Source organism: Amphibalanus amphitrite, unplaced genomic scaffold, assembly GCF_019059575.1.
Source record: "Amphibalanus amphitrite isolate SeventyFive unplaced genomic scaffold, NRLGWU_Aamphi_draft 000483F_arrow, whole genome shotgun sequence".
Classification (NCBI taxonomy): Eukaryota; Metazoa; Arthropoda; class Thecostraca; order Balanomorpha; family Balanidae; genus Amphibalanus; species Amphibalanus amphitrite.
Genome location: NW_024881977.1, coordinates 396,595 through 411,154, shown reverse-complemented (window position 1 = coordinate 411,154; position 14,560 = coordinate 396,595). Strand labels below are relative to the sequence as shown.

General features: G+C 50.9%; 1 protein-coding gene across 2 annotated transcripts in view; it reads left to right on the top strand.

The window, feature by feature from the left end:
- LOC122392355 (TBC1 domain family member 4-like) overlaps positions 1-14,560 on the top strand; it is a 103,902-nt gene that overhangs the window by 37,254 nt on the left and 52,088 nt on the right. The window contains exons 4-13 of one of the 2 annotated variants that reach the window (XM_043387140.1): positions 1,444-1,614; positions 6,122-6,280; positions 6,539-6,691; positions 7,863-8,113; positions 8,399-8,431; positions 9,447-9,657; positions 9,889-10,108; positions 10,503-10,622; positions 12,008-12,224; positions 13,467-13,632. In XM_043387140.1, the coding sequence (XP_043243075.1) occupies positions 1,444-1,614; positions 6,122-6,280; positions 6,539-6,691; positions 7,863-8,113; positions 8,399-8,431; positions 9,447-9,657; positions 9,889-10,108; positions 10,503-10,622; positions 12,008-12,224; positions 13,467-13,632 (1,701 nt within the window). The remainder of the gene's footprint in view (positions 1-1,443; positions 1,615-6,121; positions 6,281-6,538; positions 6,692-7,862; positions 8,114-8,398; positions 8,432-9,446; positions 9,658-9,888; positions 10,109-10,502; positions 10,623-12,007; positions 12,225-13,466; positions 13,633-14,560) is intronic. The other variant, XM_043387141.1, reaches the window with a different exon arrangement.

The following is a 14,560-nucleotide window of genomic DNA, read 5'->3' as shown; positions in this document are numbered from 1 at the left end:
CAGCTCGCGGTGGTTCGGGCGCGCTACGAAATCACGCAGAGTGAACAGGTTAGCGTGAGGCCGGTGGTCGAGAGGTGTTACTACCGGTATTATCACCATCGACGGACAGAGGCAGGTGGTTGGCGGAGCTCTGGCCAGGGTTTGGAAGGTGCAGGCCAGGCCAGAGCTTGGAAGAGGTCCCGGCTCGCCTTCTGTAGGATTTCCCGGTGTTTTTATATGCTGTGGAAGGTTTGGCGGGTGTTTGATTTATTACTGTCGTAAAAGATATTGATGCTCGTGTGACGTTACACGAAACCGCCTAATTTGTGAAAGGCGATGCTCTTCCTTCAGTTTCGAAAGCAATCTATCGCCATCTACATTACACCTGCCAAACTGTTGGGTAGAGTCAATTTGGGAGATGCGTCGTATCCTGTTGCAGCCTGGGAGGGTGTCAGTAGATGTCTCCTGTCACGACGTCTGCCATCCTGCAGGTCTCGGCTCCCATGAGTCTCGCCCTGCTCTCGACCATGTGTTTACCCCTGCTGACCTATCATTCTGGAGAGCTCGAGGATATCACCATGGACGGACAGAGACAGGTGGTCGCGGCGACTCCGACTGCCTGACCCCGCCCCCGCCCCCTCGGCCAGCACAGGCCAGCAGTTTGTTTATCCTGAGCTCTGTGCACCGTGCATGGTACTCGTGGCAGGCACGGGCCGAGTGGAGTGCCGGTTTTTCTGGTGCCAACCAGATAGGCAAGACTGCAACATGGACAGTGGACACCATACTTCATCTAACGTTCAGTGACTAGCCATGTAGTCGCATTATTTGATGCTTGGAAAACTAACAGATAGTTGAGCTCATGCTGCCGGTTTATGCCACGCTGAGTTAGCTACCTGTTAATTTATGTAATTATTACACCGGCGCCGGCGCCTCCAAGACAACTTTGAATGAATGAATCGTACAGTGGAGTTCCATGAGCGGCTCGGGGCGCCGGTGGACGAGTGTGATACGCTGGTTATCGGGCTCATTAGCAGTAACTCACAGCTGTGACAGATGCGATGGTATAACGTCAGTGATCCCCGCGCAGCTCAGCCGTGGGTCCGCTCTAAGCCTGCCTAGTGGGGATGCTGACAACACCCCCACTGATACAAATGATGACTTCCGAGGGCGAGGTTGTCCAAGCCCGTGCCGAAAAGCCCTTTTTAAACCCGTGCTATGTAAGGTGGTTGTTATGAGAGATGTCGGAGTTGTTCTGGTTGCTTTTCTGTATGATGTGCTTAACGCTGTACAGTGTACACTGTACTTGTTTTCCCTGAAGCTAATGTCTTGATCACCTTCAGGTGTCACTGAGCTAACTGTTCGCCCCGTCCCAGGTGTCTGAACTGTCCGCCTCCTGTCCCCAGGTATCTGAGCTGCCCGCCCCCTGTTCCCAGGTATCTGAGCTGTCCGCCCCCCCATCCCCAGGTATCTGAACTGTTCGCCACGATCCGGGAACACAGTCGTCGGACTCAGCAGATCCAGCGCTCCCAGTCGGACACTTCCTCCATCAACATGTCCCAGCTGAGAAGGGCATGCGGCGCGGCCGGCGCGGCCGCCGGCTCCGGACTCAACCCGCAGACCGCCAGTTACTTCGAGGTGAGTTGTGGTGATTAGAACGGGTGGTGGGGCCTCCTCAGAGGTCGTCTGGTGGCTCCAGTGACTGACCCTCATGCTATCAAACTCTCCATTGACAAGCACGTCCAGTAGCTCCAGTAACAGGCATGTACAATTCCTCCAACGTGTCCTTAAAATAGCTTCTAAGCTCCGTCCAGCACCTCCTGCAGAACCCGTCCAACAGCTCCTGTAGCGAACCCTCCATTGACTCCAGTAAGAGACAGGCCAAGACCAATATGAGGGACAGGACCAATGCTGGTTAGCTCGGGGAAGGCGGTGTTGGAGCCATAGGCGGCGGAACGGGGGGGGCACCGGGGCACCGTGCCCCCCCTTGAATTCTGCAAGGGGGCACCAATAGCAAGGTGCCCCCCCTTAAATTTGATGTATTAGTACCAGGGGCGGATTCGGGAAAACTCCAAGGGGAGGGTCATGAATCGAAGTGGTGCCCCTACCTATACCCAAAATTAAAACCTCAACGGATTTCGGCCACTTAATTTTGGTGGTGCCCTATTTTCAGTTTTTTTATTTTCTTTATTTTTGGTTAGTCGTGTGATGACTGGTGCCCCTGCTAGGCCGCTGGTGCCCCTGGAAAGACTGTGGTACCTACCTTCCCTGCCCCCTGACAAGCCTACGGTGGGCCCTGACATGACTTAGGTTCCCATGGGCCCTGACAGGCCCGTGGTGCCCCTGACAGGCCTGTGGTGTCCTTGCTAGACCTGTGGTGTCCCTGGGCCTTGGTAGGTCTGTGGTGCCCCTGTTAGAACGCAGGTACCCTTGACAGGTTTGTGGTGCCCCTGACAATCCTAAAGTGCCAACGACAGGCTTGTGGTGCCCTTGACAGGCCCATGGTGCCCTTGCGAGGCCGCTGGTTCCCCTTCGAAGCCGATAGTGCCCCTGGCAGGCCTCTGGTGCCCCTGGCAGGTCTGTGGTGCCCCTGGAAGACCTATAGTGCTTTTGCTAGGCCGATGGTGCTCCTGACAGGCCTGTGGTGCCACTGACAGGCCCGTGGTGCCCCTGCTAGGCCTGTGGTACCCCTGGCGAGTGGCGGGCCTGTGGTGCCCCTGTCGGCTGTCAGGCATGTGGTGCTTCTGGCAGGCATGTGGTGATCCCAGGCCCTAAGTCATGACCTATGTGACCTCCCCCCTGGGATTCGCCACTGATTAGTTCTGCGATGGCTTCTTGGGAATTTGATACATGTAGGATAAATGGAATTTATCAAACGACAATAAGGAAGAGACAAACACTAAGGTACTTAGGGATCAGCTTAAAGTTAACCACACATACGGGGGTGAACTGCCATTTTCGTTTATTAAAAAAAAAAATAAATAAAAAAATCATCGTGCCAGGGCTGTGACGAAAACTAAGTGGCCTAAATCCGATGAGAAAACAGGATTTGGGGGTACCCTAGGTTTGGCTCCTGGAGCTGGTGCCCCCCCTTGTCTCAAATCGTTCCGCCGCCTATGGTTGGAGCTCGCGTTGTCGCTGCGCGGCGTAAACCTGTTTGCCGGAAGGTAGGCTGTGCCGCAGTACACCGAAGCTCGGCGGCACAGCCTAGCGTCGGGTATTTTGCCAGTACGGTTAGCGGCGCATCACTTTACATGTTCGTGAGAGAGAATGAGAACGGACGAGCGTGAAACGTTGATTTTTGAGTACTCTCGAAATACTATGGATTGCGTCTTAGGCCAGTGCCCTCTTGTTACGCCGCTAATGTGGAGAGGATGAAAGGATTATGGTTTTCTGATTGATACTGCCGCAAAAACCGCATGAATTATTTCCTATAAATATGCAAAAATGATCAATAACATGGCAGAAATGTAAAACTTTTATTGTAAAATAGGCCAAATATGAGAATTTTTGCATATTTATATCTATTCATCATGGCAAAAAGCACCATCTCACATATTAAAAGAATTATTTCCTCATATGTTTCATCTAGGGCAGTTTTAACAGCTTTTGTTACATGTCATAAATCTCGAAAATTGGCCTACATTGTGACTATTCCACGATCCAGATCTTGAGAAAACCATTTCGTGTCCGGAAAGTGAGTTTATTTTTAACCGCTATAACGGTACCTAACCTTATAACTGCAATGTCTGTGCTCATGCAGGCACCAACCACATTGCTGTATCATTGTAACCGTTTTTATTGTTTTCCTGCAGTCAACAGCGTGGGCCGTGGACGCCGCTCTTGAAGTGCTGTGCGTTGAGGTTTGCGTAATATTTTACAGAGCGATGTTGTTGCTCGTACAGTGTATTCCAAGAAGAAACCAACGAGGCGCGACGTTTACTGCGAGCGTCCCTCTTCAGCGTCCTCTTACTTAGATTAATAAACAAAAGCACTCTTATCCGCCTGCTTTAGCACATTGCTGCGTAGTTGTCCAATATTCTCTTCTGTGGCACATTTCACGCTTTCATGGATTCAGCTCCATGATGATATATTACTGATTTATACTGATTTATACTACTATTGCTGATACTGGATTCCGACGATGGCTTTTCAATCCAAATATGATAGATGCATTTTAAACAGTCATTTATCGTGTTGACTTGTTAATGCGTTTCATTTATAAACGTTCGATTGTCTTGTTGCTTCTACATCAGCATGACATGCAATTGATCATTCGAAAGATATTTACTAGTATCGTTGCTTTTTCTAGGACAGTCAACTGACGGTGTTCAATTGTTGAACTGTTATGGCTTCATCATTTGTTTTCAAGAATCGTTCACTGTACTATATAGTGGTCGCTTATATGCGCCATTCTGCCAAGTGATGGGAATCGGTGGCACCTTAGAATGGTGGTCTCAGCTAAGTTGGGGCTGTCTTTCCCTTCCCAAACATTTAGCCGTCACAACAACGCAACAACATCGCTCCTCATCGCAACACACCTCGATTAGAATGACACACGGTTATTGCACGCCATGTGGTTGTGCAATCAATGAATGTCTCTTATCAGCATTAATGAACATTGATGCTCTGTTTTATCAGTGGGTGGCGCTGCTCTCGTTAACCGTTAGCAATCACTGCATCAATCGCGGCGTTTCACAACGTGCACTGAACGGACAGACTCGTCATTGTCTGGTGCACAGCGGGGTGGCGATAGCACAGTCTGCAGTCTGGCGGCTGATCAGTGCAGTGATCAGCTTACGGCGGCCCTCCCTCCCTCAGTCATCTCTACAGGCCTGCTCGACTCGTGCACGGTCAAGGCCGACATGAACCATAACCCCCTCTGGGTCCCGCCCCGTCTACTGTCCAGTGCCCACCCTCCCCAGGACGCCGGGCCGTGTCGCCTCCTCCCATTGCCAGCCCGAATTGGCAGCGTGCTGTTGCTGTGCCGAGCGGCGGCCCCGGGCGGCGCCCGTGCTGCGGGGCTCAGCTGATGGCAGGGCGGACCCACCGACCGCCGGGGGGGGGGGGTCTCGGGTGGATGATGCCTTGTCGGTGTCCTGTGACACAGCTCTACTGAGAGGGACGCCGGTCATCGGAGCATCGGGGCTGGGCAGGAGAGGGAGAGAGCTCCAGGCGCGGCAAGCTGTGTGGCCAAGTTGACTGATCTGCAATGAGGCGGTTTGTAATGTAAACTTGACGAACTGATCTCAGCATATGAAGTATTTGTTTGCCAAAATGACAGTAGTCGGCGCGCCCTTAAGCCCCAATTAACAAACAGAGTGTTTGTTTGCAGCATTCATGATGTATCTGCAAGATGAACGGTGCTGACAAGGTCAATGCTCATCCGTCTACCTTTTATGGAATTTGTTTTGAAGAATGCATATTATACACTCATGGAAACGCACATGATGGGTGATAAATTATGAGGTGGTAATCCACTTCATCGATCACTTAGCGTAGCCTCGTGCCTCGCCAGCTGGCACAGCATGCGTCGAACCGACGGACTGACCGATGATATTCAGCAGGGGCAGCAAGGGGGAGGGGGCGTCTCGTAAGGCCCCATTCGTCCCGTCCCGTCCTGTCCCATCCCGTCCGTCCCATTGCGGCTGTTCTTACCGTTTGACTTGCAACTGCACGTGCTCGGGTGGAGGTAAATATTATGACTGGCTCCGGGCCGCGGCAGATGACCGGACGTCACGACCACGGCCCTGTCGCCTGCCACCCGTCTCGCGGCGTGCTGAACTCGTCTGCAACTTGCCAGCGGTTTTGGCACGTTTTGGCTTGGCGTCGATGCCGATAATGTTATCTGGGTCACTGCCGACCGGTGATGTCAGGTGTGACATTGTTAACGAGGGTTTGGGGATGTTTGATGTAGACTGTTCTTTATTTGATTTGGTGATATTGTCAGTTAAGAAATTTTACATCAACATGGTACGAAGTTCCCTTTCGTCTGAAACATTCCGTTTCGCTGTTATGTGCTTTGTGATGTCCTTCTGGTTAAAGATAGGGCGCCAAGTATTGTCTAAACATCCAGATTAACATCCATGGAGCCAACCGTTCTATCTTGAATTGCTGACCGCCCTCTCTCCTTTGGCTCTTTCAGGTGCAATACGTGTGCAAAATCAAAACTTCCCACCGCAAGGGGCCACCCTCCTTCATCGACGACGCCCTTCAGGAGTTTGGCGAGTTCAAGCGGCGCACGGCGAGTCAGGCAGGCGGTCTGGCACTGCGCTCAACCCCCGATGATGCCCTCTACCTGCAGGTAAACAAAGTAGTGTTTCAAATCTCGCCTGTGGCAATCGGATATGGATGTTATTGTTTTGTTAGATAACGGAGTAAATGACCACATAAATAACCAAGCCTGCCCGACCATTCGTCAAAAGTCAGGCCTGGAGTGTCTTACTCTTCATGGGGTTACTCAATACCATTCGTCCTCTACTCGTCTTCAGTCTTCCACCGCTTGACTCCTTCTGACCGGCTCTGTGTATGTAAATCTAACCGACGCTCCCCTCTCCTCCAGGGTGACCACGCGCTGCGCTCCGGCTCGACGGACTCAGTGAACAGTGTGGGGAGCTGCCAGAGCTCGGCGTCCCTACCACCGAGCGGGCGGCACGGGTCTGAGGGGGCTGAGGAGACCGGGAGCACCGGCAGACTTACGGAGACTGTGTCGGAGGTGGGTGGCAGACTTACCAGAGACTGTGTCAGACTCACAGAGACTGTGTCCGAAGGGAGAATCAGACTTACCAGAGACTGTGTCAGACTCACAGACTATGACTGGAGTGGGTGTCAGACTCACATGTCTGATGTGGTTTTCAGACTGCTTGCAGAAACTATCCGTGTTTATGTCAAACCATGGCAAAACTAACCCAAGCGCCCCAAGCGTTAGCTAGGATAGAATATGAGACGCCTGCGAGTGGAATTGCTGATGTTGCACGGGAAAAGGAGAAAAGGCCCTCCTTAGGAGGATCTGGCGCATGACCGATGCGTTGAAGCTGCTTGTGAGGGTTGCTAACTGTGTCTGTGTGTGTCGATTAACAGCCACACAGCGTTGATTGATTTATCTTACAGAGTTCTGTTTTTTATGTGGCTGTCATCAGTGCCTGATCCCTTGCTGTCATGCCTTTGCATGCACCTTTGTGTGGTAGCATTGACCCAGCATTGTTCAATGTCGGAAGAGACACAGCAGTATCGCTATCGTTAAATATGCGCTGACTTACGCACGGTTTTACCCGATTTCAGTTGTTGCCGGCATGAATGGCGAGTTTTGTGTTGCGGCAACAACCTGCTAGCCTACCGGGTTCAAATTGCTGGTTGATTCGAGGTGATTTTATTTTGTCGGTGGTGGATTGTGATTACCGGGAAACTGCAGTCGCTTTCCGGTGGCTTTCATTCCTGTGCTTCTACTGACTGGCGACTATGACGCTGGTGGCTGGGTATGCAATGTGTGTGTTCATTAAATATAAGTATGTGTATTTTGGTTCACCCTGGACGCACGTGTCATGCTAATGACTACTCACACTCTTTCCGCTTTGTCGCTTCTTCATGTGGCTTTGACTTGCTGCATGTGGGGGGGGGGGGCTAACGTTTGCCTCGTTGCCACCATGCCATCCGGTTGCAATCAAAAATCATTGGCGTTGTGCAATAATGTGTCGTTCCTTATTCCCGCTGTCTGTCTCGGGAACACTCTGATCACTCGACCTCAGGAGACTGGCTGCATTTTCACACCTCTCTCGTAACTTCTTTTCGCCCCATCGTATCATCCTGCGCCCCTAAGCTCTCTCTAACTCCCATTCAGCTCTGTCAGACTCCCGATCAACCCGCCCTTCTTCTCTCTCGTCCGACAGCCGTCGACTCCGATCGCCGTGCCCAAGATCGTCAACATCCCGCCGACGCCGCAGTCGACGCCGTGCGACCGGCAGCTGTCCACGGTGGCAGAGTCGGCCGAGCTCGACCCGCTCGGCTCGCCGGCGTCCATCCCCCGCTCGGCCTCGGCTGACGGAGAGGTGACGGAGGTGACCGGTGGAGGGGGCGGGACAGCGACCGGCCCGTTCAGGACCCGGGCCATGAGCGGCGACACGGCCCGCATGAGACGCAGGTGAGAATTGGGGGAAGGAGGAGGGAGATGGAAATCGTGGGAGAGCATACCATTCATTTATTACTGCTTTTGTGGGATTTATCGTCTTGATATCCAAAATTGGTTGAACGCTCTTTTCAACGTCTATTCTGACGGTTGAGATCATCTGACGTTATTGGATTTGTAGCGCCATGTAGAAACATGCGGGCTTGTAAACTGGGTTGTATGACCGTTGTTTCGTTCGCTCAAATCATGCTTCGCGAAGATCCGACACGTGCCTTTGTTAACCCAACTGAACTACCCTAGCGATCTGGAGGCGGAGTCGCTGACGACCGAAGGGTAAGAGTGCTATGAGACGTTCCGCGCACTTCCTGTCTGTGTCTAGTTAGTCTGTGTGATCTTAGCTTGGTTGTTGCCGATAGCCAGTCCACACAACACGATATACGCCATCTGTGTCGACTCTTAGGTGGTTTAGCTTCTGTCGTGTCTGTGCTATCTGTCTACCGACGCACGTTGATGTCGCGGAATTTTCGGTCTTTCTTTAACCTGGAGTTGCTTAAACGCGGGTAGATGCTTGGACTGCGCGATAGATGTTTGTGTGAGTGCCTGTGTCTGTGTATTAGAAAGTTTTTCTTTTCGTGAATGCCTGTGTCTGTATTAGAGCGTTTCTCTTTCTTGAATGCCTATAATAGGAAAGAGTATTTGCAACCAAATGTCTGCTCTTCTGACAATCTTGTCTCTTATAGCTAGTCTGCACGCCATTTTTACCCATACTCTGCTTATTTTCCGATGAATTTATTTTGATCTTTTGTTGTGGCAAAGCACCATGCGAGAAGACTTCACCATGCAGTTTTTTGTCCGTTTTTATTATCTGTTACGAATTTTATGTGAAATATTACACCTACATGTCCTTGATACGAGTGTTAAAATATGTAATTATTCTAGGAGTCATGCCAACGGCGCATGCATCGTGGCCTGCCACCATTGCCAGGAGGGCAGTGTTTTCCGTGTCTACCTTTTGCCGCGTGTCTATCGACTAGGGATTTGGTCCGGGAGGGCAGCCAGTCGGTCGTTCCGTGTCACCCTCTAACCATCTCACTTCCGACAGGAGCGGTGTTCACAGGAGTGAACAATTGTGCCGAGCTGGGGTAGCACAAGCTCCCCCAATTCCACGCCGGCCTGGCTTTGGAGCCGCAACTGACGGTGGAGGCCAAGGTCACCGCTAGGGCGGCGGCGGATTTGCTGCGCCCGTGCTACCCCAACTCGTCACATTTGTCGACCCCTGGTTGTGCAGCAGGAGGAGGCAGACGACCGTACGTTCCATGCCACCCTATAACCGTCCCACTGCCGACAGGAGCGCTGTGCACCAGGAGGAGGCGGGCGGCCGGCTCCGCGCCGGCTCCGTGGGCTCCTCGCTGATGGCCGTCCGGCGTCGTCTCAGCTCCATGGATCACAACTACACCATGCTCTTCCAAGTGGGCAAACTCGAGCTGCAGATGATCAGCCCCGACAACAAGGCTGTCAAACTGCACAAGTTTTTCAGGGATATATCGCAAATCACTCAGGTAATGGATGGATAAGACGGAGATATGAAACGAGAGGGAGAGAAATGTATGATAGTCAGGATGCTGGAAACCCTTAAAGCTGAACCCTGGAAGCTGTACTCGTATTTGTGATTGTAAAGCCAGTCACCGGCTGTGCTTTGTTTTAGGTTAGGTTATGTAAGAGAAAGCAACTGAGCTTAGTCCTCCTCAGTTCTCATTCTCTGGATCCTGACAATGCCACTCGACCAACAGGGTGTAAAGAACAGCGACCATTTCGGTTTCATCTGCCGCGAGTTTCCGACGCCGGTGCACGCCCCCGGCGCTGCTACGGGAGCCTCAGGGTCAGGTTCGGCTGAGGGACAGCCCTCTCCGGCCCCCACCCCGCCGCCCGGAGGGTCGCACCCCAAGGGGTCGTTTGTCGGGTACATCTTCCGCTGCCAGAACGACAAGATCGCCGAAGACGTGATTAACAGTGAGTCGGTGATTTTTTCGCTGGAATGGATTCGTGGATTGAGTAAAAGCCAAATGTCGTATTTGAATTGGTATAGGCATAGTTGCATGCTCGACTTGTATTATGCCTCTTGTCCGGCGCTAATCTGTATTGTGCTTAAAGTAAAAGCTTCGGGCTGATATTTGCTTTAGTTTCTGGGTTGTTAATGGTCAACAACTGCACATAGCCCGTTAAAAATGCGCATGGTGTCGCTGAGCCAGGGAGGACACCAAATGTGTTCGGGCACGGGCTGGCTTAGGTGCGAGCTCATATCGAGTTAGTGTGAATATATTTCTATTTTTATCTCTCCAAAGCTGACATAAAGCTTATTCTGCCCGTGTTTCATGACGCCTAACCACTCTGTTTGTTTCCGCAGCTCTGACGCAGGCGTTCCGTAACGCCCACGAGATGATCCGTCAGAGCAAACGGCAGGCGATCCAGCAGTGCGACTACTGTCCGACCGTCTGGTTCAACAAGCTCTGTGCTGAGCTCGAAGGTAAGGCGTGCTACTGCTGTTACTGCAGATGATTCTATGACGATGATGCTATTTATTAGGCAAAAACATCACATACCTCTGTATACAGAATACAAGCCCTCCGTACACAGAGATTTATTTATAATTAACTACATGCCTTTTTGAAGATCGGTGCATAATTCCATGACTACCTGTCATGTGGTATCCCTCCCCATGCTGTGTGATGTGTCGCCCGCCTTGGTCAAATGCCGTGCCAATGTGACGCCAGATGGACGATAGGGGTGATGTGTGCTTTATCGTTCATCATTTCGTATCGTGATATTTGGTGTATACTGTATTCATCGAAATGCAGTTTGTGTGTGTGACTTTACGGCCTGATGTGACGTGTGACCTTCAGTGTGATTTATTGGACTCCCGTCCGTGACTTATGTCTGCTGTCTATGATTCGGGTGATTACGGTCCATGGTGGATTTAACATGCGACGTCCAGTTTGTATGGTTTGATGACAAACGATGTGGGAACTGATGCCCGTTTTTTAGTGATTTAGTGAACAGCTATGCCCAGCGCTGATGCTAAACATTTGTCTTGTCGCGTGCCTGTCAGCCTCTCAGTATGCTTTCACATGGATTTGTCGTTAGTTTTTGTAGGTCTTTTATTGACTTGGTCCGTGATCGTCCTACGTCCGTGATCTGCGAGTTTGCGGGTTTTGCAGCAAATCGGTACGCAGGTCAAGTTCAGATGATAGGAAATACACAGGGTCGGCTACACTGGAGTCACGCAGATTCAGTCAAGGAAATCCCGCACGTTCAGTACAGGAAATGCCGGATAGTCAGGACGGTCAGGATGTTCCGTACCGATATAAAGTTCAGAGCTACGAACTTTTTTGCAGAATCTGCGAGATTGCGTGATATGAGACAGTTGTTGGCGCACTTGGTGGCGCACCGTATGAATATAAGTGACGTAATTAGTAATTGTTTCTTTAATTTTCATGTGTTATTGATGTTTTATTAGCAAAATAAACAATTTATCGATGAAATAGTATAAAAGATAACAAACTTAGGCTTTGTTGCGAAACCATTTATTAGTTGTTATTATTACGTCAGCGTACAATAATTCACGGAAATTCTGAAAAAACGCAGAAACCGATGCCAAGTGAGTCTCGCAATCACGGATCTGCAGATCACGCACGTAATTTCCTGGACGGTCACGCATAGTGTAGCTCAGCCTTAACCGTATTCAGCGTTGTAAGCTTCGCTCCATGCCAAATTAGCAACCCATGTCGGGGTTCAGTAATCTATGCTAGTCTGTGCTGGTCATGAGTACCCTCCTCACTGGCCAGCCGTGGTTCTGCCATATCCCCCTGCCATTCCTACATCTAACAGCGCCTGTCTTCCCGCCCGGCGCAGGTCTCAGCCCGGAGGTCACCCAGACGGTCGTGGTACGCGCCCTGGACTGTCTACCGGCCGACGAGAGGCGCGAGCTCCTCGTCAAACTGGCCGGCGCGCAGACGGTGGACGCTGCCGAACAGAACGAGCTGCTCATGTCGCTGCTGAGGTTCCTCTGTGACGAGAAGCAGCGCAAACACACGCACGTCACTGCCGGCCAGCCGCTCCCGCCGCACGGGTAAGATAAAGGGTCATCGCTGAGGCGTCCTCACCTGAAGTTTTTCTAGAGTCTTGCTACACTCAAGTGGTATTAGCTGTCGGTTATTCACTGTGCGTCCTTCATGATTCATTGTAGCCAATTTCAGTGATCTGAATGCGATCCTGGTAAGATAGCTACTAAATAGCAAGTGATAATGAGGGACCACCCCAGAGCCTCCTCATTCCTCATTCGTGAACGCTCATTTGGCTGGGTTGAGTGATGTTTAATCTTCAATTACGCCACAGTCAAACATTGCCAATGGAGCAATGAATGTACCGTTACTCCATGAGCAAACTTAATCATTCAATGGTTAGGACAAGTCTATGCGATTCCCATCCAGAAGAATTCAAGCATTGGATGACGGCAAAGCTTCGCTGTGAATCGCTTTGTGGGTCACTATGTCAGCGGCCAGTATTGCTAAAGCACCGCATTGATATAATTTGCACCGTAACGCTGACCTCATCTGTCGTTTGTTTGCTCACTCGCTGATTATCAAATACCTGAAGCAAGCTAGAACACTAAGTAAATAGATTGACTGCATTCTTTTAAATTAATGTGCTGCCGGAAAGTAATGAGGGCTTTGCGTTCTGCATTCAACGGAAGAATGTCCGAACAAAGTTTCCATTCGTAAGATTAAATGGTCCCAACCACCCACCTAGCAACTACTTTACATCGCGTGGGCGCCAAAGAAAGCGCCTGCTACAAATATAGCCGAATAGCGTGCTCCCCATTGGATGTACACCCTTTGCCCGCCTTCTACCTCTGCGGTTAGCAGCCCCGCTGAATCGCTAATCAATACATATAACGTCGGCGTAATTTGCTGACACAACAAGTCAACGAGCAAAATATATGCAAATTTATTGCTCGTCGTAATGAACTGTCGCGTAGATAACGACAACAAAGTTGTAAAATGAGTGATGTGCTTGCTACATATTCTGTCAACACGACGAAGGAGGTAGACTCATAGGTCATGCTTGAAGCCTTGAACCCAGGGAAAACTGCTGTCCGTTGCATGCCCGTTCTAGACTATTTGCATACGAAGCTGCGTGCACTCTGCGATTTAATCGAATAGCAACCTGTCGAATGCTGTGGTACTGGTGGAATCAAGGGCCATGTTACACATTCAGGGCACGGCTTGAATTCAGTGCTGATTACGTCCTACCGGGTCATAAACACTTACTTTTTAATAACTCCCTTTGTCCTGTCCTGCTCTTTCCGCAGTTACGACAGTCATAACCTTCTCTTCGACCTGAGCTCCGGACTCAACAAGGCAAAGCGCTCGCTAACCTCGCGTCTGGAGCAAGTCTGGAAGTACAACCGCACCAGGGACGAGAGTCGAGACGTCTCCGGCAGCTCCGCGCAGCCCGACCAGCTAGTCATGCACCAGGTTCGTGAGCTCGTCTGGCGATGGTGATGTCAGGGAACACTGGTGGGTTGGTTCCTCATAGGTGGTGTTTGCTCGTGTGGCATGCTGGGGTTGCGTCAAGTCCAGTGATAAGTGAACGTGGGCCATGCACCTGACTTGAAGATGCAGTGATCGTCAGCAGAGCTAGTCAAGGATCGATGAGGGGCAGGATGGGATGGGACAAAACATAAACGATGGAGGAAGGTTGGAAAGGCTGAAACAGGACGGGATAGGGCGTTCCCGGGGCTGACTGAACTGCGAGGGGAAAGGACAGGACGGAAGACGTTGGGATGTAACGCCATTGGCGGACACATTATTCAACCGAATAGAATGAGAGTGATGGCGGCGAAACGGAGCTGGCTGATGCTACTGGTTCACTGTGTCACGTGCAGTGGCCGTGGGGCGTACCGATGGCCTGCGTGCGGAGTGGTCGAGGGGTGATTAAGGACTAACCATTGCCGCCTGTCACGTGACAGCCGGCACGAATTGTCCACGTGACAGTTTGGGTGGATTCAGCCACCTCGCTGCGTGCCGGCGGCAATTTGTGCTAAACTGGGGAACCATGGGGACATTTCTACAAGTCATGTTTACTGCTACCATCGTTGACATTTGTTCCGCCGATACCTGGGCTTCTTTTTTCCACGAACTTATTAGTAATCAATAAGATTCCAGAAATGTCCATAACATAGTTTGTTGGTGATCCAACAAGGCGAAATCGTGATGTGCTTACACTGTACCCTGTCTCGGAAAAAAACTGATCAATGACCATTAACCAACACTGCTTATCAAGTGCACCGATGAGCTCAGCTGTCTGGGCGCCCCAAACTCCAATTCATTATCGATAACACCATCTTCATCTTGTTTGTCACTGATTTCCACCATTGCTTTATCCAACCACGCCCCTACGATG